Here is a 22360-nt window from a genome sequence, read left to right as displayed (position 1 = left end):
GTCCCAGAACTAGTAGTACTTATAGACCAGGCTGGCCTGGAACTCACACAGATCCACCTGTCTCTGCCTCCTGAGTGCTGGGATTAAAGTCGTGCACCATCACCAACCAGCGTGTTAATGCATTGATTATGGTCTTTGGTACATTAACAAGCTTTGCTTCAGATTTTGGAATGGATTAGAAGCTTCAAGATTCATTATTTAGAGAATACTTTATTAGTTTTTGTAATCAAACCCACGTAGATAAGACCTTACATATTTAATACAGTGCGTTACCCCTGTACAAATGGGAAAAAATTAAGTTCAACATTTCTAGACCAATATGGCTGTTAATTTCTGTACAATGCCAACTCAACACGGTAAACTGGGATACTTTTTTCCAAAGTTGACAGCACAGCTAAAGTTTCCAAAATTCAAATTATATATATGTATATATATATTTATATTTATATAAAAAGACCAATAATAGCAGTATGTTATGCATCAATAGCAGCAACAGCTTTTCCAGGTTCTGCAGTCATTTGAACAAAATTGTAGAGACATCCAGCACACTCCATTTAAAAAAAAAAGTAAAAAACAAAATCCCAGAAAACGGCACAGTTCTGTTACTTTTGTGATACCTGGCACCATTTTTTTTTTTTTAAATTAGCTTCTCAATCATCATCTGGAAAGAAAACATTCTGAGCAACATCATTAAAAACAGCTCTGATAAAGCACGGTCACTACTGTGTATCATAAAGCAGGGACAAGCTATTTTACACTCACAGAGGTATGATACAGTGCTGTCCTACATCTACAGTACTGGAGGATACAATGGAAAAGGCAGGATTTGAGACTTGATTCTACTTTTCCAGCAGAGGGCCCAAAGGACGGTATGACACAGCTCTGTAAAGAAACACACTCTCAGATACCATTTTGTTTCACTAGTGGCACAGTTCTAATGATTCATTCTTTCCATGAACATCAGCTAAAAACCGTTATTAAAAAAGGAAAAAAAAAAGATTACCCCTAAAACAAAACTCTATAACCACTGGATTCATATGAAAATGACCTAGTGGAGACAAGCAAGACCTCACCTTACAAACACTTTATCAAATGTGTTATGTTTGAATGGTGAGACCTCCAAAGAAGGAAGGAGATGCCAAGTAGTGCTTCAAAGCTTCGGACCACAATCAAAACACAGCATCATTTTAAATAGAAGCAGAAGCCAAATGTTGCTCATTTGAATATACTCAAGGATGCTGACATCAATATTTAATCGTCTTCTCACTCATCCAGGAAGAAGGGGAGATCAGTTACCTCTGTACTTTATTGTGTTCAACCAAATTACCATGTTACAAAAATAACAAGCTGCCGTAATAAAAAATAAGGCTCCTCTATCCAGCACCAGTTAGCATCATTTTTACTTTCAAGCCTAGAAATGCCATAGACACATCCAAAGAACACAAGGGAGGAATAGACCCACAGCTGATATATCAATGGGACCACCCAGTGCCCAACTGAGCCACTCTGTGGTATCATTTCCTCCTATTTCTGGTTTTTCATTTAATCATAAAGCTCCTTAGATCTAACTGTATGCACTTATAGATGTGTGCACATACTTGTATATAAACTGACTGGAGATGCCTGTCAACCAAACAAATGTTACATAGTAGGTGCAAGCCTGTAAAGCCTCATCTTAATTGGCGTAGCAGCTCTATCAGCGTAAAATGCTCTATGCCCCTTGTGCTCTTCAAGCTCATCACAGGATAATATCACAGACCATTTTACCGCCGTGGCTGCTGGCTTTGTTTGACTTCATTTTCCCTGCCCACCCACCCACAATACCCCACAATAAACCAAAGCTTTTAAGATTTTGTTTCTTCGGTTTTGATCGCCTGAGGTTTGATTGGTCCAGTTCTGACAGGCTTGGTGGTTATGGTGGGTGCAGGGGGTGGCTTTTCTTCTACTTTTTCCTGACAGGCACCAGGTGGGTCAGTCAGTGTTTCAGGAGGTTTACTTGAATCATTGTCCACTTTCTGGGCTTTGCCTCCTATCTGTTTGCTCTGTTGCTGTTCAGAGAAGAACCGTTGCGTGGACTGAAGAACCTCTGCTCTCTGTTTTGCCTTAAAAAAATAAGAAAATAAGAACTGAAAATACTGCAACATCACCTAACATTACCAAAGCCTGTCAAATCAATCTCAGTTCAAATTTTTGTACCAGTCACAAAAATCAGTTTTTCCCTAAGTTGGTTTGGCCCCATTGATCTTTCAGTTTTTAATGCATAGGCTTCTTCCTATCTTCTATGTGATTTTTAAAAAAAATTCCTGAAGCAAGACCACCTCCCACCATCTTTCTAGCATCTGCCCTCTTATAAACAATAAAATACACATTGCTGCTGGTTCCTACTGTTTTTTTGTTTTTTTTTGGGGGGGGGGGCAGCTCACTGATACTAAACTTTATTCAGGGAGGCTGCTTGCAAATCTGAAAACATACATGTAATGTAACACTTAAAACTTCTAGTTATCAATATGTGGTCTACAATAAAATGAAAAGGAAGCACTTATATTGTGGCATTACCAACACCTAGGACCAAATGTCTTGTGGCTGAGTCCTCTTCCCACAGCTCTCTTCTGCAGGGGAAGAGCATCAGAAATTAGTAACTACAACTTCACTTGATCACTAAGTTCTGATAGCTCCTACCACATTCTGAGCTGGTAAATAATCTTAGTTTCATTGACTACGTGCCCCAAAGAATATACTTACGTTAATCTGTAAATTATAGTACTGTAATACATACAATTAAAACTTAGCTTTCTACCCCTCTTGCACATAACAAAACAACAACAAAAACTCCTTCATGTTCTATAGGTAATCAACCTATACTATCTAAAGATCTAAAAACAATTTAAGAAATTTGTATACTCCCATCCCACTAATAATATTAAGCTCTAATGACATTTCTAACATGAGAAATGTTTTAAAATTAAGTGGGAAGTAGCCAGGAGTAGAAGGCTACACAATCTGCAAAGCTTTGGGTGCTAGTGCTTTTAGTAGTAACAAACAGAAGGAAACCGTAGGCCCAAAGCCTAGTAAAGCTAAGTGATGTGCCATAGTTCTCCTAGAGGGTAGTCTTTGAATTTCATTACTCAGCATTAGAAACACAAAGGATATCAACCAAGAAACTTAATGAGCCAAATTCTTTAATTAGTATTATCACAAACATGTTTCTAATTCAGAGTAAAGCACCACTGTGCACATTTCGCTCTTGTAAGCACTAATCTTTTCTCTATTCTAGTCTAATTCATGTCGTGATTAAACAAGTTTAACCTTCACTTTTCTTAAAGTCAACCTAAAGTAATTACAGAAACAAACTCTAACTGGTTATACAAGCAGATGGGTAAAATTTATGCTGAGAACTGTCCCCACACAGACTCCTAATGGCCTCAGCAAACCCAAGTTTATTTGTGCCTTTTATCATGAAGGATCCCAAAGTGCTTTTTTGAGTTCTTCATCTATAACTAACTGCATTCTGGAACATAGCCACCTCAGGTGGGAGGCAAAAAATAAAAATAAAAAAAAGATTTGGAAAACAGTTTTGAGATGAAAATTACTCAAATAACTTGTGAAGAAATAAAAATCAAGATAGCTAACACGTCTTACCCATTTCAGAGTTCACCAAAACCATGATTATGTATTATACTTGGGTGGGGGAGGGGAGGCCAGGGAGGGAAAGGGGAAAAAAAAGGAAAGAAATAAAACGGGGTAACCTATAATAAACAATCCATATTACATTTTTTAATACTTAAAAATACTGCATCCAAACTCAGATCTCCCTCAAACACGTATTTCATAAGCAATACATTTGGATAGTTTAAATGTTAATTTGATTTCTGACTATAGTGGCAAAGGGAGGTTCATAAAAGGAGGAAAAGATAAGGATGGAAGGGAGAAAAAAAATGGGGAGGGGCACACAAATAACAGTAGTTAGCTTGGTTAAGTCTGATACAGACAATGAATGCCTGGATATATGGTTATGAATCCAGAGGCATTTTAAGACATGGTTCAGAGACAGATTCTTGCTCTGGTGGCTGTTAACACTGTACTAACCTTCATATCTTGTTCAGCCTTCAACGCAGCCTGGGCCTGATTACCTCTGACTCCAGATAGTGATCCACAAGGACCCCTGGCTACATGTGGCAAACGAGCATGGCTCATGAGGCCTGTGGTCAGCGGAGGAGGCATCTGACTGGCCAGTGCCATTGGTGGCCTCTGTACAGGCGCTGGGAAGGTGTTAGTATGTGGGGCTCTTACCAATGGAGGGACCAGGTTAGGCTGAGAGAGAATCTGAGTGAAAAAACAAAACATACAACATTGAACTGTTAAAAAAAAAAAAAGCCAACCAGACTAGGTTGGCTTATCCCAGAGTAAATCTGTGCCCATTCTGCCAGTCAAAGTTTTTGGATCGTGTCATTCCATTAATAAGGACAAAGAACAAACAGGCCATGCTTATAAAGTTTAACAGGAAAAATTAGGCAAAGCATGCTATGGCACTTCAGCTGCACATTCTATGGGGGAGACAGAAAGCTATAAATAATTAGGACCATGGAGTGTTTAATGGAACAACTATAGAAAAGCACACTTCTAAACATAATCTGAAGGCAAAATAATAGTAACTCGACAAATGTGTTTCTTAACCAATTCTAGCCCAAGTTATCATTCTTAGTCTTCAATCAGTAAGGGAAGGAGAAGCAAACCTATCTACACATTAACTTAAAACATTCAGAAAAATCTTACTTCAACTACACAGATAGCATAAAAGCAAAAACCCATGTTAGGCCAGGAAAACTTAAGCACTGGGACCCTTCACTGAAAACTTCTTCAAAAAAGACAAAAGGAATAGGACTCAAACTGTCAGAGCTGTGTGGGGAATCTTGAGTATTGCTACTGCCTGCTTTAAAACTAAACTACTACTGCCTCTGCATATTCATAAAAATAAATGAATACAGCTGAGCAGTACACATTCACTGTTAAACCAGACAAGTTTTCATTCAAAGGCACACATCTTAGCTGGGTCACCTATGTTATGATTGTAAAAACACAACCTTAGTAAGATTAGCCACCACTTTACAACACTAGGCTCATTCTCCCTCGGATCTGCCTACCTGGGGTGCAAACTGTGCAGGAAATGGCTGTGTCATTCTCACTGTGGCAGGGGCTGACTGGAACTGCTTCTGATAAACAATGCTGTTCATTTTGCTAGACTGGCTGTTTGGACTTGTTGAAGTAGCCCTTGGAAAAGAAGTCACTCGTCAGTAGAGCAGTGCCAAGTAATGCTGTTAGAATTTCAAAGACATTTTCTTTTGTATTTCCATCACATTTAGTTGTTAATTGAAACAAACAAAGCTCAATGGTAGCACTATTAAGAAAAGCCAAGGTGAGATGGAGTTGTTACTTATATTAAAGGATCCTCCAAAATACAGGCTTAACATTGTAGATAAAATTAACAAAATAATTGTCTTATTCACTTCTGCTTAACATGGGACTGATAATACATTAGGTGATAACTGAATTCTCAAAAAAAATTTTCAATTATCTTTCAATTTCCTAAGCAAATTTACATGTTCACCTTACCGGAACGGACTAGATGTTGGCGTGGTGCTCCGACCACCAATTGGAGGTGTCCCTGGTTTGATATCAATGCCACTTCCGAAGGCTTTTAGTTCCATTTCAGACATCTGAGAAAACACACAAAATAAAGTAACATTCCTTTAATCCTGTAAGTAAGTGTTGTACTTAGCATCCTATATGTGATGGCTAAACTATAAAATCCCACAACTGGTTTCAAAATTCAAAGTCAAGCAAGACATAATACTAACATTTCTATAAAAAATTCTGAGTTCTTTATTATTAGACAAAAACAGGGAATATTAAAAAAGAAGCAAATAATGAAAGAAAAACACAAGCATACATGCACGTGAGGTTTTCTGAGTTGTAAAAACTGATGTTTTATTAATATTATACATTAGTTATATTATTTATTCAGTGTGTGCACACTTCCTCACCTTGAACATGGAGGTCAGGACATTTTGTGAGTTATCAGTTCTCTCCTTCAGCCATGAGTCCCTGGGATTGAACTGAGGTCTTAAGCCTTGGCAACGAGGGACTTTACCTGATGAGTCATCTTAAGCCCTTTTACAGTTACATCTGTTTTATTGTGTGCGCACACCTATGTTTTTGTGTATGCCATGGTGTACATGCATTTTATCTTCATAGACAACACAACAACATACACATCTCTTATCTCCAAATACCTACAAGCAGCAAATCCTTATATACACTAACCAAATTATCACTTACCTTTCCTGTAGTTGCCATCATACTATGCTGTGTTCCAGCAGGGATTAGTCCTCTGAAAGGCTGGCTTACTTGTGCAGGACGGCTCAGGCTCTGAGCCTGTGCTTGTGGTGTTGTGTGCTGTAATTGGGGCTGAAGAGTCTGAGGCAAAGCAATGAGAGGCTGTCCCGTAGATCCAAAATTAGTCAAGGAAAGCTGAGATGCAGGTAAAGGTACTGTAACCTACAAAAAAGAAGCAAACAGAAACTGTGATCATTTGCTTATAATTACTATGTGTGTACGTGTGTATACATAAATATATGTATGTATACACATAGATCTTCAAATACTTTTAACAAAATAAAAATATTTTCATCAAATATCCATCAACATCTTTAGTTAAGTATCTCTATTTTCTTTGCCCTCTTTAAGATAATATCTCACTATGTAATCCTGGCTGGCCTTGAACTCACAGAGATGCCTCTGTCTTCCAAGTGTGGGGATTAAAGGTATGAATAACCACACACAGCCCTATCTCCATTCTTGTACTAGAGGTCTGGTGACAATATATGGCAATACACTGCTCAACAACAGAAACCAGTCTTAAGAAATGCGGTGTTTGGTGATTTCATCATCAAATGAACATCGAGATTACAGATCTGTATATGCTAGCTATAGTGAAAAAACTACATTAAATGAAACGACGACTAACTTTGAAGATACTCACAGAGCACATGTCAAATAAACAATATACAATTTAAGTAGCAAAAGTTTCCACTACCAAAACTGCCATATTATTTGCAGGTTTGGTCAAAATGAGTGTTCTTAATAAAAAGAACTTTTTAGTTTTCATACAAAAAGCTTTTGTTTGTAAGCTATTATGAATATCATTCATAACAATGGCAAACCAAAGGATTGACGACTCACACTTCTCTAGCCTTGTGTCATGTGTAATGACGTCAGAAGAGGATATTCACTTTCCATTGAAAATCCATACAGTTAAGGTGCTACCCTTATTACCACTCTTTATAGTGCCATAGTATTATATTAACCTCTCACCTCTAACACTAATAGGTGTATCACTTATTTTATTCTTGAAAAAATGGTTTTCAAACTTTCATATTAATGGATTTTCTCTTATAAACTATTACATGGAATCTCAGTTAAAAAAAAAAAAAGATGTAAAAGTGCAACTAGAATTAGAGGCGGAGGTGTAGTCAAGAGCTGGTTGTTACAGGACTGAATGAAGCACTGTCCACTTCTAATGGAACCCCCAGAACATTCCAGTGAAGTTTGAAAACCACTTCCGCTATCTTAGTTCAATAAAAATTTCCAAAAAAATAACAAAAGCAATACAAAGAATAATATAAAAAATTGAGGAAATTTACCATGCCATAGTTTACCTGCTGGAGAGCACTTGGTGATTGGGCAGTGTTATAGAAATTTGTCTGACCAGGCTGTTGTACTTGTCCAGAATAAAGATTTGAGGCCTGGGTAAGATTGGCTCTTGCCTAGAAAAATATACAAGAAAACAGAAGAAAAACTGAGAGGGAAGTTCCCATACAATCTGTATCAACATGATCATTCTAAAAGGGAAGATCTTAGCTGGATGTGGTGGTGCACACCTTCAGTCCCATTGCTTGGGAGGCAGAAGCAGGCAGTTCTCTTGAGTTTGAGGCCAGCTTGGTACACAGAGTGAGTTTCAGGATGGCCAGGGATACAGAGAAAGAAACCCCAAACCAAAAACAACAGAAAAAGATTTTTATGTGCTTAAAAGAATCTGAATTAAATAAACAAAAGCCCATTAAGAACACCATGAGTAAGCAAGCACTCCTTACCTGAAGAAGATGTGTATCTATCAGCTGAGAACTTCCTAGTCCTGATGCCTGTCCCAGCTGATGCTCATACAGTATAGGGATAGGCTGAGTATTTGAAGTCTGCTGAAAGGCAAGACCTGATTGTGCCTTGGCAAGCTCCTGGTGCTGGACAGCTGGGAAGTTGTGGATAGCCGTACCAGAAAGGACCACAGAAGGCTGCGACAGACTGCTTTGCATAAAAGCTGGCTGCGATCTATGTACGTATTAAGCAGGAGGTCATGTTATTCATAAATTTTATTTAGAATTTGAAAAGCTTAAGAACAAGATTCTCAAATGACCAAGTATTCTCCTTTCTAATTAGTAACGAAGTAGAGAAGACAATGTCTGTGGCCACCTGTTTCAAGACTATAGTTCTGCACACACCAGAACTTCATATAAAAGCCTACTCTTAGCAACAACAGTTTACATTTCACCTCTTAATTATAATGATTCAAGTTTTACATGTTCACTACAAAACTGAGAGCTAACTTAATTTTCTCTTTGATGACACAAACACTGACACACAAACACACATGGTCTTTAAGATCAGTGTGAGTCACCATGCCTAGATAACAGTAGCTCAAGACAGCTGCCCACAGGTTATGAAAACTCTATCTGAACCATGTACAAAACAAACGAAAATAAGGCCTAGCTGAAATCACCAAAGACAGGGTTGTAACATATAATGAACATGCTTAATTATTTATTTTATAACATGGTACCCTAGGGTTTTGGGGAAAAGGAATTAGCACTAGATACTACATAATCCATCAATTATAATATAAAAAATATAACAAATTTTAAGGCACTTTACCTATATGGCTGAATTGAAGAACTGAATAATTCCTGAGCCTGGGAAACTGCAGGTCCAGCTCCCAAACTCAGCGGGGCTTGATGCTGCCCTTGCAGTGGGGCATAGATAGGAATTGGAATCTGTTGAACTGACGTTGGCTGCAATAACAACAAAAACAGTGCATATAAAACAGGCGCAAACTTCATACATGAAATCACAAGACTGGGAAAATAAAAACAACAAAACTTCAGACATAAAAAATAAAACATTTATGGTATATATCAACTCCCCTTTAAAACCAGTTTTCTTTTTAACCTATGACTTACTGCATACTGGTAACTATTAAGTTCTGGTAACTTGGGGAATTAAAATATTTTCCAAGTTTTGCTAACAGCCTATCCACAAGATAATCCAAAGTGGAATTTTAAGTAAATGTATTATTACTAAGAATCCAAGATAAACTGCTACAACCACAGAAGTGTCAAGAAATACAGGATTAAAATGTTTACCTGAGAGAGGCCTGGTTGGAAGCCCTGCTGCTGAGCCAGGGATGGTGGAGCCAATCGTGCATGCTGGGTATTAAATAAATGACTTGTGTCCATGTAGAAGGCTGGGATTTGAGCTACAGACCATCAGGGGGAAAAAAAACAAACAAACAAAACAAAACAAAAAGAACAGTATTGTCTAAATTTCAGAATTTTTCAAGTAGCAAACCAAATTGCTGATAGCAACAAAAAAGATTTTGTAGCTGATTTCAAATGTAAGCCCTCTGAAACTGAACAGTTACAGAAAAAGTACAATGTAAAAAGACATAGAACTTCTAGAGAGAAGTGCATGACACTTAACACTGTAAAACTGGTACTACCGGGTCATGTAAAATAAGATACCCACACGTTCTCAATTGGCTGCGTACTGGAAGCATTTCACACAAAAATTGGACCTAACCACTGAACTAGCAAAGCCACTCTAATTTTAAAAAACTGACTACAATACGGTAACATATTTTAAAAAAATTAGTATTTAATAATAATTAAAATGTTTGATATAGATTTTAAATATACAAATTTTGTGATTTACTGTTTTTTTGTGCAGTAATATGCATACTATTTTTGTGGCTATTATACCTAATAGTCAAAGAAACACCCTTAAACTTATCAGACAAATCAAAATTCTTATCCATAAAACAGTTCGTATACATTAATACACAAATCTTGGAAGAAAGAACTGAGAATTCATATGCTTTATGCATTACTAGTAATCCAATATCTTTAGATATTAGATATCAACATGCTAACTACTAAAAATCCTCTTATGAATGCCAAGAAATAGCTTCATTTTCTATTATTCAAAATTTAAACAATCAGCGAGTTTAAGCATTTTTGATGACCACTGTAACAGTCACCAAAACAACATTTTTAATTTTGCTGTTCTTAACGTTCTCTTTACCAAGAACTTTTTAAGAGAGTTTGGTGATTTTGGTGAACTAGAAAGACATGCACAAATTATTTTGCAAAGTATAAGACTAATATATGACTAATTTATCATAAATGTACAGGGTAAAAGTGGAGACACACATATATATCCTTTCTAAAAGTTCCAGAGTTCTTGTTATGAGGAATAGGACTCAAATGTGGAGAAAGACACAGATATATCCATTCTAAAAGTTCTAGAATTCTTGTTATGAGGAATAGGATTCAGATGTACAAAAGGACATATCTGAAAAGCAAAACAAAAACAAACAAAAAAACTCCACAAGCTTGAAAGGGTTATGAAGAAAAAAACACAAGTCTTTATTTTCTAAATTCCTGTAACCAAACCTAGAAATATTACCTGCTGCCGACTGAGACACATAAACTTGTGGACTCTGCTGCTGCTGGGCAATAAGGGAAGGCATACAGCTTAACTGTGAAAAATGACTTGCAGAAGGTAGGCTGCTTGTCTGCAGTTGTTGGGGTTTTACTTTACAGATATTAGGAGGATCTGATGTGGTTGTAGATTTTGTACTCAAAGAAGAGGTAGTGTAAGTACCGGCTCCTGTATTTGAAGAAGGGAGAAAATACAGCATGTTTATTCTTCATACTTCTGTTTCTGGTTCTTTGAGTCATATGGACATTAAGTATTCCAGCAACCACAAACCAACACTATTTGAGAAGACCGGAGTGTCTCAGGGGCTGGCAATGGAGTTGAGTTGATAGAGGTTCTTGCCTAGCATGCACCGTATCCCCAGCACTCCACGAACCAGTCATGGTGGCATGTACCTGTAATTCTAGCAGAGTTCCTGTGATCTCTAAACTCAGGAGGTGGAGGCAGACTCATACTCTCATTCACAAGAGAGTTAGTTACAGGCCAGTCAAGATTACAAGAGACCTTGCCTTGAAAAGGAGAGGACAGACACAGGCACACAGAAAACCAACAACCCCACCCCCCCCAAACAAACAAAAAACCCTAACATAAAAAAACCCAATCATTTCTCCACAAAGTATGGACAGACTTTTATCCTTGTTACTGTTTGTTCAACTAAACAAGCAGAGTAGCTAGACCTAGAGAAAGGATTCCAAAGAAAGACTGGGGAACATTAAAGACATCCTACCCCAATCTTGTATGTTTTATATTAATTTCCACTTAAGTATATGAGAATTTAAGTTAGTCTATTAAGATGTCTTAGTGGACAAATGGGTAGTGAGGAACGACTGGACAAGCTCTAAAGAAAGAAAATGATACAATTGGGCATTGTTTGGCACAGCATTACACTACAGGAATCATCTCTGAGGTCTTTTCTTTCAAGACAGTGCCTTCACACTTGCCTAGATTGGCCTCAAATTTCCAACCTCCCTACTTCAGTCTCTCAAGTGCTGAAAACACAGGTGTGTGCCTACATTGGGTTTGTCTAAATACATCAATTACAGACAATATAAAAATAGGTATAGGACAGCCCAAACACTAGTGGTGGAGATCTCAAAATTAGCACACTATGTGGCAAAATATGGAAAAAACAATACCACACAGGCTATACATTCTATCTATTTCCCACTGCTGTGGATACATCAGGGAAATAAACTTTGTTTTTAACAGAAGCAGCATGGTTGCATTTAGGAAAAGTAAAAAGGATGTGCTATCCTGGAAGTCAAGCATTTGGAAACGTTTGCCATTCTTAGTTTTGCTATCAAGACAGGGTTTTCTGTGTGTAACAGCCCTAGCTGTTATGTAACTCATACTGTAGACTAGGCTGGCCTCGAACACACTGAAATCCTCTGCCTGAGTGCTGTGATTAAAGGCGTGTGCCACTACCACCTGGCCCTTTGCCATTCTTTAAGAACTACAAAACCTCTAAGTTGGCAATTGTGCAGAACTGCAAGGAAGGATGGAGCTCATTCTAAGTCCAGGTCCTACTTGAACAGTACAAACACACCCACCTAACGCACCATTAGAAGATGTAGCTCACCCCATTAGCACCATTAAACCAGGTATATACTGGGGGAAAGCTATGGAAATTTATATTTCTCAACTGGGTTTTAAATTATTTGGATATAGTAAAAATGACAACAAAAAGGTGAACTTAAAAAAATTTAGGTACTCTTTTTTAATCAACGAGGGAGGATGCAGCAACATGTTTTCTAATAAACAATCAATAAAATAGTCACATTAAAATTCTGAGAGACAAATAAGAGGCAAGAGGAGACTAGTTTTCCTAAAGAATGACCTTCTGCTCAGGGAATGGGAGTGCAGTTGGGAGGTATAGTGTTTGTCTAGGGTACACCTGACAACTATGTTCAATCCTCCGTGCAGCACACAAAATAGGTATGTAAGGAAAGCTATGACAGCTTCTACCTGATAATGATGCTGTGGGAGTGACTGAAGCAACAGGGATCTGAGGCATCGATGCACTGGAAAAAGAATTGTAATTAGCAGTGCTTGGTCCACTGGCACTACTGCTGACTCCACTCACAATCGGAGGTGCTGTAGAAGTGACCGGAGACCCCTTTTCCCTTAGATTTGGAGAATTCTCCCATGCCTTACGCGCAGACTCCATCTGCAATAAAAGAGTCTTCTGTTAAAGCAAACAAACAAAAAAAACCAAAGAAAACCCAAAAGACCACATCCTCTATATCCCAGTATAGAGATTTCAAATAGTGTCAGAGAGCTTACGCTTTTTACTTACTCTCTCACCCTAAGGGCTATTATTAGTTTAAAACGGAATTTCTTGAAAGCTTTAAGAAATGCACAATGAACTAAAGCATTTATCCAAACACAAATATCCCTACTAATACAATAGAAGGAATGTGATTCCTCTATGGGACGGAAGTCAGAAAGGGCCTTGTGAAACACCTTTTCTCTCTCCATTCCTTTTAAAACCAATACTTCTGAAATACAGATGGCAATGTAATAGGACAAAATTTTAGGCTAGTGTATACTATCTGTAGTAATTTGTATTTGTGACCCTGGTTTACTCATACTATCATTTATTAAAAGACAGAATTGCATCTTCAAGTTTGAGCTGCATTGTTCACTAACTTTCAGATAACAATGATACCACATATGCAACTTGTATTTTTCTACCAGCTCCATTTAAAAATATAAAGACAAAAGGCAGTATTAATTTGGTTAACAGTTAAAGACAATATATCTATAATTGAAATAATATAAAAACACTCACTAATACATATCCTTTTCTGATTTGTTTCCACTGTTTTACTGTAGCACAGTACGCATTAAGTACTGGAAGACTTGAACCACTTTTATCTCCGTACACAAATGCCACCATACCCATTTCCATACCCATTTCCTAAGCTTTTTAATATTAAAATTTCAGATACAGCATCTATTTCATTTTCTCTTACAGCAAATATCAACTTAGACCAGTCATTGTTCAAATGTTGAATAATTTTAGGTATCTAGTGAATTCTGAACTGGAGAGCAGAGGAAGATTCCCTTCACCAAGGCTATGAGCCAGAGGAAATTTTGGGCTGAAAAAAACAAACAAAAAACAAACCCACAATAATATCTAAGATGATTTGTAAGAAGTTTTTTCCTAAGTAATATCCTTAATACTACTAACATGTTAGCCTTTAAAATGCCAATCTCTAAACGCCCCTCCCTGCCCCTGACAGTTCCTCTGTGATTCCCTAGCTGTCCTGGAACTCACTCTGTAGACCAGGCTAGCCCCAAACTCAGAGATCTGCCTGATCTGGGATTAAAGGTGTACCTTTAATGTACTTTATCATATCACCTTTAAAAGACACATATGCTGACTGTCATCATAAAACACTCAAACTGTACAACTCCTTTATGTTTAAGGACACACACATATTTCCCACAATCAATTCAAGTGTACTTTATTCTAAAATAAAAGCTGTGGAGGGTGGGATGGTACTGGAACCTGGCCCCTTGACCCTACAATTCTGAGATCCTTCCTAAATCCTAGAATGGCACCTCCAGAGACCTCTCTGCTCCCACAGTGCCTATATTTGAGCTCCTACTCAGAATATGACTATAGTATTTTAGTTGCATTTCTCATTAGTTGTTCTGAATGATGGAACCCACAGTCAGGTTTATGGCATCACCTCCATCCTAAGGGACGAATGAGGTTTCTGTCTAGCTTCTGACAGAAGACTGGCTTTGTTGATGTGTGTGTGTGTGTGTATGTTTATATATATATATATAATGTGATGAGAGAAAAGTCTAATGACATAATTTTTTATTAACTCAGAGATTTTTTTACAAAATAATCTACATATCTAGGATATGTCAACTTGTGATCTTCATTAACACCTGTTGAAAATAACTGTAAAACAAGCATCTTGTAAGGAACTTAAGTTTGTTTGTTGGCCATCCTAACAGTAACCTGACATTTTGGTATGGCAGGAATTTGGGGAGATTACTATGTCTTTTCAGCTGTAGGCAAATACTATGGCATGGGTTAGACTCCACACAGATATTTGGCTTACTTTCACCTCTTACACAGCAAGAAAACAGTTTGTCTTTGGAAAGTCAAGGCTACCAAAAGTATAATTATTTTACATACTGATAATAATGTCCATATAGAACTTTCTACAAGTATTTTTCCAAGAAATATTTTTTTAATGTTTATTTATTTATTATGCATACAGTATTCTGTGTATATGCCTGCACGCCAGAAGAGGGCACCAGACCCCATTACAGGTGGTTGTGAGCCACCATGTGGTTGCTGGGAATTGAACTCAGAACCTTTGGAAGAGCAGACAATGCTCTTAACCTCTGAGCCATCTCTCCAGCCCCCAAGAAATATTTTTTTTTAAAAAAGGAAAGAAATGACAGGTAAAGCTAATTTAATTTTAACTCTGTGGGATGTTAAAAATGAGTACCAGGCAAAGCGCAATAAGTATTCTAAAGAATTAACAACTGACTCAGAGATAAGTATAAAGACATTTGCTTATATGAAATTTAATCAATATAATCATAATTATCTGAATTATAGAACAAGGTAATAAACCCAGATATAGTCCTCTGAGTGGAAAATCAGCAGCGAGAGCCAACAAGAAGTAGCAGTAAGCAGTGAGAATGGGGAACAAACAGGCATCTATGTCAGAGTCTCAGAGTTTTATTAACACTCCCACAAAGTGATCCTAAGGTTGAGCAGAGAGAGTCTAGAAATGAACACTGGTAACACGACTAAAACAGCTTAGCTTTTCCCCCTCCTGTGTAATGTCAAAGATTCACTATAATCCAATCAGGAAAACCTGCCTTTTGAGGCTAATACCATACTTGTCAGGATTAGGAACAAAAAGAACACCAATAAATAAAAGACATTTTAAAAAATTCTGTATTTTCTCCACCTAACTACCAACCCACCCCAAGGTGAATCAGAGTTCTAAAATAACCTCAAGTAATTGTCTCATAAAACAATTAACATATGTCAAAAACAATGAAAATCGGTGAGAAAACCAAGGCAAATGCTAAGACTAGTGGCACAGGATAGCCTGTAATCCTCACTAACTGAGAAACTGAAGCAAACGGAGGGCAAAGTTAAAAGCCAGGCTGGACTACTTAGTGAGACTGTGTTTAAATAAGTAAGAAAGAAAATGGCTGGGATGCGAGGTCCCAGGTTCAATCTTTAGTACTTCCATCAAAACCTCACAATTTTGCTTATTGAGTACGCTTTTGTTAACAGACTTTTCATAAATCATTCCTGTATTCAGTTTATTCATGATTTATAAGGAAGAAAAAAAGCATTCTTAGCATAGTTAGTACTGTGTATTTAAGTACAAATCACAAACAGTAATTCTATTTTAATGAAAAAATTCACAAGCACAATAGACCTTGCCAGTGCTATTATTCTGAACTTTACGCCCCTTGCAAGCAATGATTAAGGAGCCTTGGAGATGGACACTGTACATACCTTGAAGGTGAGGCTGAAAGTAGTAGGAGGAACTGAAGTTAGGCTGGAGCTCTGTTGTATAGTCTCCCTCTTAGGGAGGGGTAGGGTGTTGGGCAGGGGCACCTGAAAAGGCAGTCAACATATCACAATCTAAGTATGCTGCAAAAGCCCCATCAGTCACAGTGCTAACGTACTCTAAAAATGTTGTATCTAATTACTTAAGTTATAATGCTTGCAGAGGCCAATAACTATCTTAAAGTTCTGAAGAAAAAAAAAACTCTCCACTTAGGTGTGCACAAACTGTCAGGAAAAAAGAACCTGCTTTGAATATAAAGCACGTACTACTCAGATAGTGCTCTTTATACTAGAAACAAAATTTTGTATTTTAAACAAATTCCCAGGTGGTGTTAATATTACTGTGCAATCAAGTTCTAAGGAGTATGACTTTCCCAGCATATACGAGGACCCACAGGTTCTTATACTGAGTATTTAACCTAGCAATGCAAAGGTAGAAAATCTCTTTCCTACTATATAATCAACCTCTTAAAATTAAATTCAAGAACAAGAGCAACTTCTGGAACCAAGTAAGGAACACACCCTTACCTCACATACCAAACCATTCTACTGTATTGTGGCAAATGCTGTAAGAAACATTAGTTATTATGCACTATCCATATTTTCTTTTTCCCTTCATAGTCCCTAGATCTTGTTATTTTACTATATACTGCTTTATGCTTGTTTTTGGATGATTCACTCAGCTATTCTGGAAAAAAAAGGCTTGGGGTGGTTTCAGATTATATAAAAAAAATCACTTTGAGATACTATGGATTGTCTCTAATAGAGATCTGTCAAAAACATTACTTAACAAGAATTCTTTAATAAATCTTGAAACTAGCTAAACTATAGCAATAAAAATAGCAGTTGTACTTAACTCTGTGGAACACTCAAAAGTCACAATAATTTTAATATTAGATAATACTAACTACTACACAAGTTAAGCTATTTATTTGAAAAGCCTGTACTGGGGCTGGAGAGATGCCTCAGTATGCTTACTGCATTTACAGAGGACCCAGAGTCAGTTCCTGGTGCCTCACGACAATACAGTTCTAGATTACCCACCATCTTTTCCCGGCCTCTGGGGACTCCTGCAATCAAGTGGTGCACATAAACTCACTCAAGCTTATACATATACTTATAAACATACATTTTCTAAAAAGAAGCCTAGATAAAAGTCACAACGGAAATAAACCTAAAATGTGTAAATACAAAAAAAAGTTCTATATTTCAACAGAACACGTCTCAAAAGGATGTATGGTTTTTCCATGGAAAACTGTTACAGTTAGCACAGAATCACTACCACATTTGGCCCACAGAAGCAACACTGAAGGCATCTAAATTGAATGTTAAATAGCTCTAACCCAAATTATGTTTTACTCTTATAAATGCCTTAGATATATTACTAATAATCAAATGTAGACTTATTCACGCATACACAAGACTAGATTTCTTACTAAAAGTAGCTGTCAGGAAACAAAGTCACATGCTAATTGACTTTAGGAGCACATGGAAACTACTGTAGTGTTCATATATGTATTTTTTCAATGACAAAATGTGATAGATATAGAGAATTATAAAATTCACATTTCCCCAAATATACTTCAGACCATAAACCAGCAGAGAGCATCATACACATCATACACTTTCTTGAAAAGGTGGCCTTTTTTTTTTTTTTTGAGAGAGAGAGAGAGAGAGAGAGAGAGAGAGAGAGAGAGAGGGTTTCTCTGGTGTAGCTCTGGCTATCTTGAAACTCACTATGTAGACCAGGCTGGACTCAAAATCACAGAACTCAGAGATCTGCCTATCTCTGTTTCCTTTTTTTTTTTTTTTTTGTTTTTTCGAGACAGGGTTTCTCTGTAGCTTTGGAGCCTGTCCTGGAACTAGCTCTGTAGACTAGGCTGGTCTCAAACTCACAGAGATCCGCCTGCCTCTGCCTCCCTGCTGGGATTAAAGGCGTGCGCCACCACCGTCCGGCCTCTCTGTTTCCTGAGTGCTAGGATTAAAGGCGCGTACCACTGCAGCCCATCTGGAAATGCGACATGAGCAAAGTTGGCACAATTAAAGCATGAACTCTGGTTTAATGTTAACGGCTGATAACCTAGCAGTGAGACCAGCATCCAAACCCAACCCACAGCTCTTTTTCCTGTGTTTCCTAGTATAAAACAAATTCTTCTCATAAAGACGGAGAGGGGAGTGGTAAATTCCAGGTTTGGTGCAATGAAGCAATCTTACAATTCTAAAAGCTGGACAAGCTAATCAAGCTCAATATCAAGTATAATTCATTCCACTCTATTCCTTTTCCTCAGTTATATAGTGGAAGTGTTTTGATTTGACTATAACTTTAATTAACTGACCCCTAATGTAGCTCACCTTTCTAAAATTCCACATACTTGATGCTAGAGGGACGAATAGACAGCATGAGGGAAAAATATAAGACAAAAATCAAGATTTTTATACTGAAAATGATAAAGTCCTTTTGAAGAAATTTTTAACTGTAGCTATAAAAGTATTTTTTGAAAGAACAATCAACATTTAAATATCATATCGCTCGATTACCATAAAAGTTTATATTTAAAAGGGAGATCAGATGACCGGATTTTTCCCTTATTTATTCTCAAAAGCGAGGATCATACAAGAAACTTTTTAAATGCCCAAAATCATGCTGTGCATGTGACCACAGCAAGTTACTTAATATATTTAGACTATTTTTCACCTGTACTGACTTAAAATATCCAATTGGGAATACATATGTATACATTAAAGTTCAATTTTCACAAAAGGACTGCTGGCAAAGCTTATTCTTTGGAAAAAAAGACCTTAAATGAGTATGGCTTCATTGTATCATTAAAGAAAAGAAGTATCATTGTGAACAAAATTACCCAACCAAATAAAATTAACTGTAGTATATAAAACAAAGCCCCCCCCCCCCAAAAAAAGAAAAACAAAAAAACAATCAAGCCTTCGTGCAAGTCTTTAAAAAGCTGTTAACTTTTGGGGATGGGAGAGCCTAATTTTGATTTTAGTAGGTATATTTACTACAGTGCTCATAAACACAAACTTACTATCAACTCATCCCTGTTAAGAGTCAAATGTTGGCCATGACAACGTATATAAGACAAGAAGAGTATCAGATGACAGCCAGTTTTCTATGCAAACCTGTCAAATCTCTGACTGGTTACTTACATTATTAACCAAAGTATCCTCCATCTTTGCATTATTAGTAGCCACAGTGTTCGGCAGAGAAGAAGAAGGCGTAGTATAGTCTGTTACAGACTCCTGTGGAGGAGTGACAAAAAGAAGTTCTTTTAAAGTCAGATTTATAGGTCACCTTTTGACAATCTAATAGAACAGAGAAAAGCTGTTTTGGAAGGAAAGAGATCATAAAATTTTATGCCCTAAAATTTCAATCCACTAACAGTAGGCTAACAAGTGACAACATCTCAATTGCTGATAAACTTTTGCACATACTTAAAACATATTTCACAACACTAAGTAGGAAGCTATCAACAGGATTAAATATTTCTGTGAATTATTATTTAATATCAAGAATAATCTTAAGTCTGACAATTAAAAAGAAAACTCAAAACATTAACATAAAAATATCACACCTTCCTTCTTTTTCAAACAATATATGCCCTAGATGAATTCAAGTATCTGATTCCAGTCACTTCCCATAATTTGCCTTTACAGGCACATCTAGTTACATACTGGGCCTGCAGACATGTGGATAGTCAAGTCTTTCACATAAAATGTTACATACAGTATATTTATGCAAACTACCATCTTCTCTACATTACTAACATGTATGTAATATTCTGCCATCAGATGTAAAGAGTTTAAAAAGACCAAAAAAAAAAAAAAAAACCAAACAAGCAAAAAAAACAAACAAGCAAAAATCTCTAATAACAACAGTAATTACCCCTATATTTTAGGAATAGTATTTTTGATCCAGATTTGAGTTCATGGATCCTGAACTCACAGACATAAGACAGCTGATTGTATTTTAAAAGATATATATACCTTTCATTCAATGTGGAAACCAAAAGCAAGTCAGTATTTTTAGTGTTCAATCACAAAAAGGCAAGATAAAGCTATACCAGACAGAGACATTTTTTTTTTTTTTTTTTTTTGGTTTTTTTTGAGACAAGGTTTCTCTGTGGTTTTGGAGCCTGTCCTGGAACTAGCTCTTGTAGACCAGGCTGGTCTCAAACTCACAGAGATCCGCCTGCCTCTGCCTCTGCTGGGATTACAGGCGTGCGCCACCACCGCCCGGCAGACAGAGACATTTTTGAAATGCTTAAAATCTCAAGGGAAAGAATTCTGATCTTATAATTTTCTATTTAAGCTATTCAAAAAAATGAACTTCTACTAAAATGTAGCATTTTGTAAGAGATATTTATATAAAAGCATACCACAAAATATGCTATAGAACAAGCAGCATAAACCAATGCTCGGCATAAAAATGCACATTATTGATTTTCCCATTGCATACCTTTGCATCAGTGCCATATTCTGCTGATGACACTGAGATCATTGCTCCTATTTCAGCAGACATTTCTGAGACTGCTTTGGTTTCTTTTGCTGCTCCAGGGTCTGTGTTTCTGACCACAGCTGGGCTGGGTTTCTCTTGTCCTTCTGGCTCAGCCTGTTGGGCATCTTTCACTTTTTTATTTTTTAATGATCGTTCCTTTCCAATGGGACCAGGTTTATGTTCTTTGTTTTCTACCAGACTCAAATCTGGAAGCTAAAGTCAATGGTTATGACAAAATACATTATAATGAAAGATTTATTAAAAATTAAATTCAATTTTGAAACAATTTTCTTTGTCCATTTCAGAATCATATCTTCCTTACAATAATACTCACCTTCTGAGCTTTAATAGGCCCTGCACGTGGCTGTTTCTGACGCTGTTCTTTAGGCTCAGGAGCTTTGTCGGTTGGTTTTTCTGAAAGCACAGGAACCACCTCATTTTCATTCCCATTTGAAGCTGGAGCACCAAACTGAATTGTGTCAATTCCAATTTCAACACCATTCTCTTGACCATTTCTTGTTCCCTAATAAGATAATGTTTTAACATTTGGTATATTATAATAAACGAAGTTCAGACCTGATTGAAATACATATACAGTGCCACATAAATACCAAGATAGAAGCTTGGTTTAAGTTTCTACATATTAACTGAGAATAGAAGATTTCAGTTTAAATGTTCAAAGTCCTAAATCTGTGATCATGAGAAAAATCAACAAAAGCTTCAAGTTATTTCATTAGCACAACATATGCAAAAAATCAACAAATGTCAAAGGTATAATGGAAAAGAAAGATATTAATTATCAGTATCAACAATTTCTTAGAAGTCTGCTTTGAGAGAAAACCTTAAATAAAAAAAATAAAGTACTATGTGAATGTGAGATGGAATACACACCCATGGAATCAAGTCACTAATTAAAAAGCTAATCTTCTGGACAGGACACATTCTTTGTGCTAGGCAGTATCATTTAGATTCTCTTGGATAAAATAAAGGACCAAAAAATTGGATAGGGGACATTAAGAAAAGCTAAGACAGAATTAAACGAATGGCCATTTAAGAATGGTAGAGAAAATTCCTGAGTAAAACATACTAGAAAGGAAAACTACCAATAGAAAGTGTTTCAGAAAAATTGGAACAGTTAGTGTAAAATTGTTAACAGCACAAAGGGCAAACGAAGCCAGAACACAACATGTAACAGTGATTGATGGAAGGCAGCATGCAGGAGGCTTGATGCATGAAGCATTTATAGAAACTCATAAATGGCTACTTCATATTAGCGACTTTTTGACATTACTGAACTTAGTGTGGATAATTATATTATGCATGTCAAATGACTTTTCTTCACTAAAGTCACTTTTAAGCCTAGCCAAAATTGACAATTTAGAACAAAATTTTATTTTAGTAAACACTGAAATTTCTATAGAAGTGTTCTTCAGCCAGTTTTAAAAGAGAATGACACA

The 22360-nt window shown here is 36.7% G+C and overlaps 1 protein-coding gene across 10 annotated transcripts in view; it reads right to left on the bottom strand.

Moving 5' to 3' along the window:
• Nucleotides 1-200: 200 nt before the first annotated feature.
• The window catches only part of Prrc2c (proline rich coiled-coil 2C), a 73035-nt gene continuing 50875 nt past the window's right edge, over nucleotides 201-22360 (bottom strand). For 3 of the 10 annotated variants that reach the window (XM_041662907.1, XM_041662910.1, XM_041662908.1), the window contains exons 21-35: nucleotides 21238-21426; nucleotides 20865-21116; nucleotides 19556-19648; nucleotides 16337-16438; nucleotides 12790-12991; nucleotides 10792-10995; nucleotides 9471-9583; nucleotides 8983-9119; nucleotides 8151-8382; nucleotides 7701-7823; nucleotides 6337-6555; nucleotides 5611-5714; nucleotides 5142-5268; nucleotides 4087-4323; nucleotides 201-2102 (exon numbers count right to left, since the gene is read on the bottom strand). In XM_041662907.1, coding sequence (XP_041518841.1) covers nucleotides 1845-2102; nucleotides 4087-4323; nucleotides 5142-5268; nucleotides 5611-5714; nucleotides 6337-6555; nucleotides 7701-7823; nucleotides 8151-8382; nucleotides 8983-9119; nucleotides 9471-9583; nucleotides 10792-10995; nucleotides 12790-12991; nucleotides 16337-16438; nucleotides 19556-19648; nucleotides 20865-21116; nucleotides 21238-21426 — 2592 coding nt within the window. In that variant the 3' untranslated portion in view covers nucleotides 201-1844. Of the gene's footprint in view, nucleotides 2103-2556; nucleotides 2610-4086; nucleotides 4324-5141; nucleotides 5269-5610; nucleotides 5715-6336; nucleotides 6556-7700; nucleotides 7824-8150; nucleotides 8383-8982; nucleotides 9120-9470; nucleotides 9584-10791; nucleotides 10996-12789; nucleotides 12992-16336; nucleotides 16439-19555; nucleotides 19649-20864; nucleotides 21117-21237; nucleotides 21427-22360 lie in introns of all 10 variants that reach the window. The other 7 variants (XM_041662909.1, XM_041662911.1, XM_041662914.1 and 4 more) reach the window with 5 other exon arrangements.

The sequence above is a fragment of the Microtus oregoni genome, unplaced genomic scaffold, assembly GCF_018167655.1.
Source record: "Microtus oregoni isolate MIOR12 unplaced genomic scaffold, Mior012 000013F_ref0000133, whole genome shotgun sequence".
Lineage (NCBI taxonomy): Eukaryota > Metazoa > Chordata > Mammalia > Rodentia > Cricetidae > Microtus > Microtus oregoni.
This window is presented reverse-complemented; position numbering and strand designations above follow the sequence as displayed.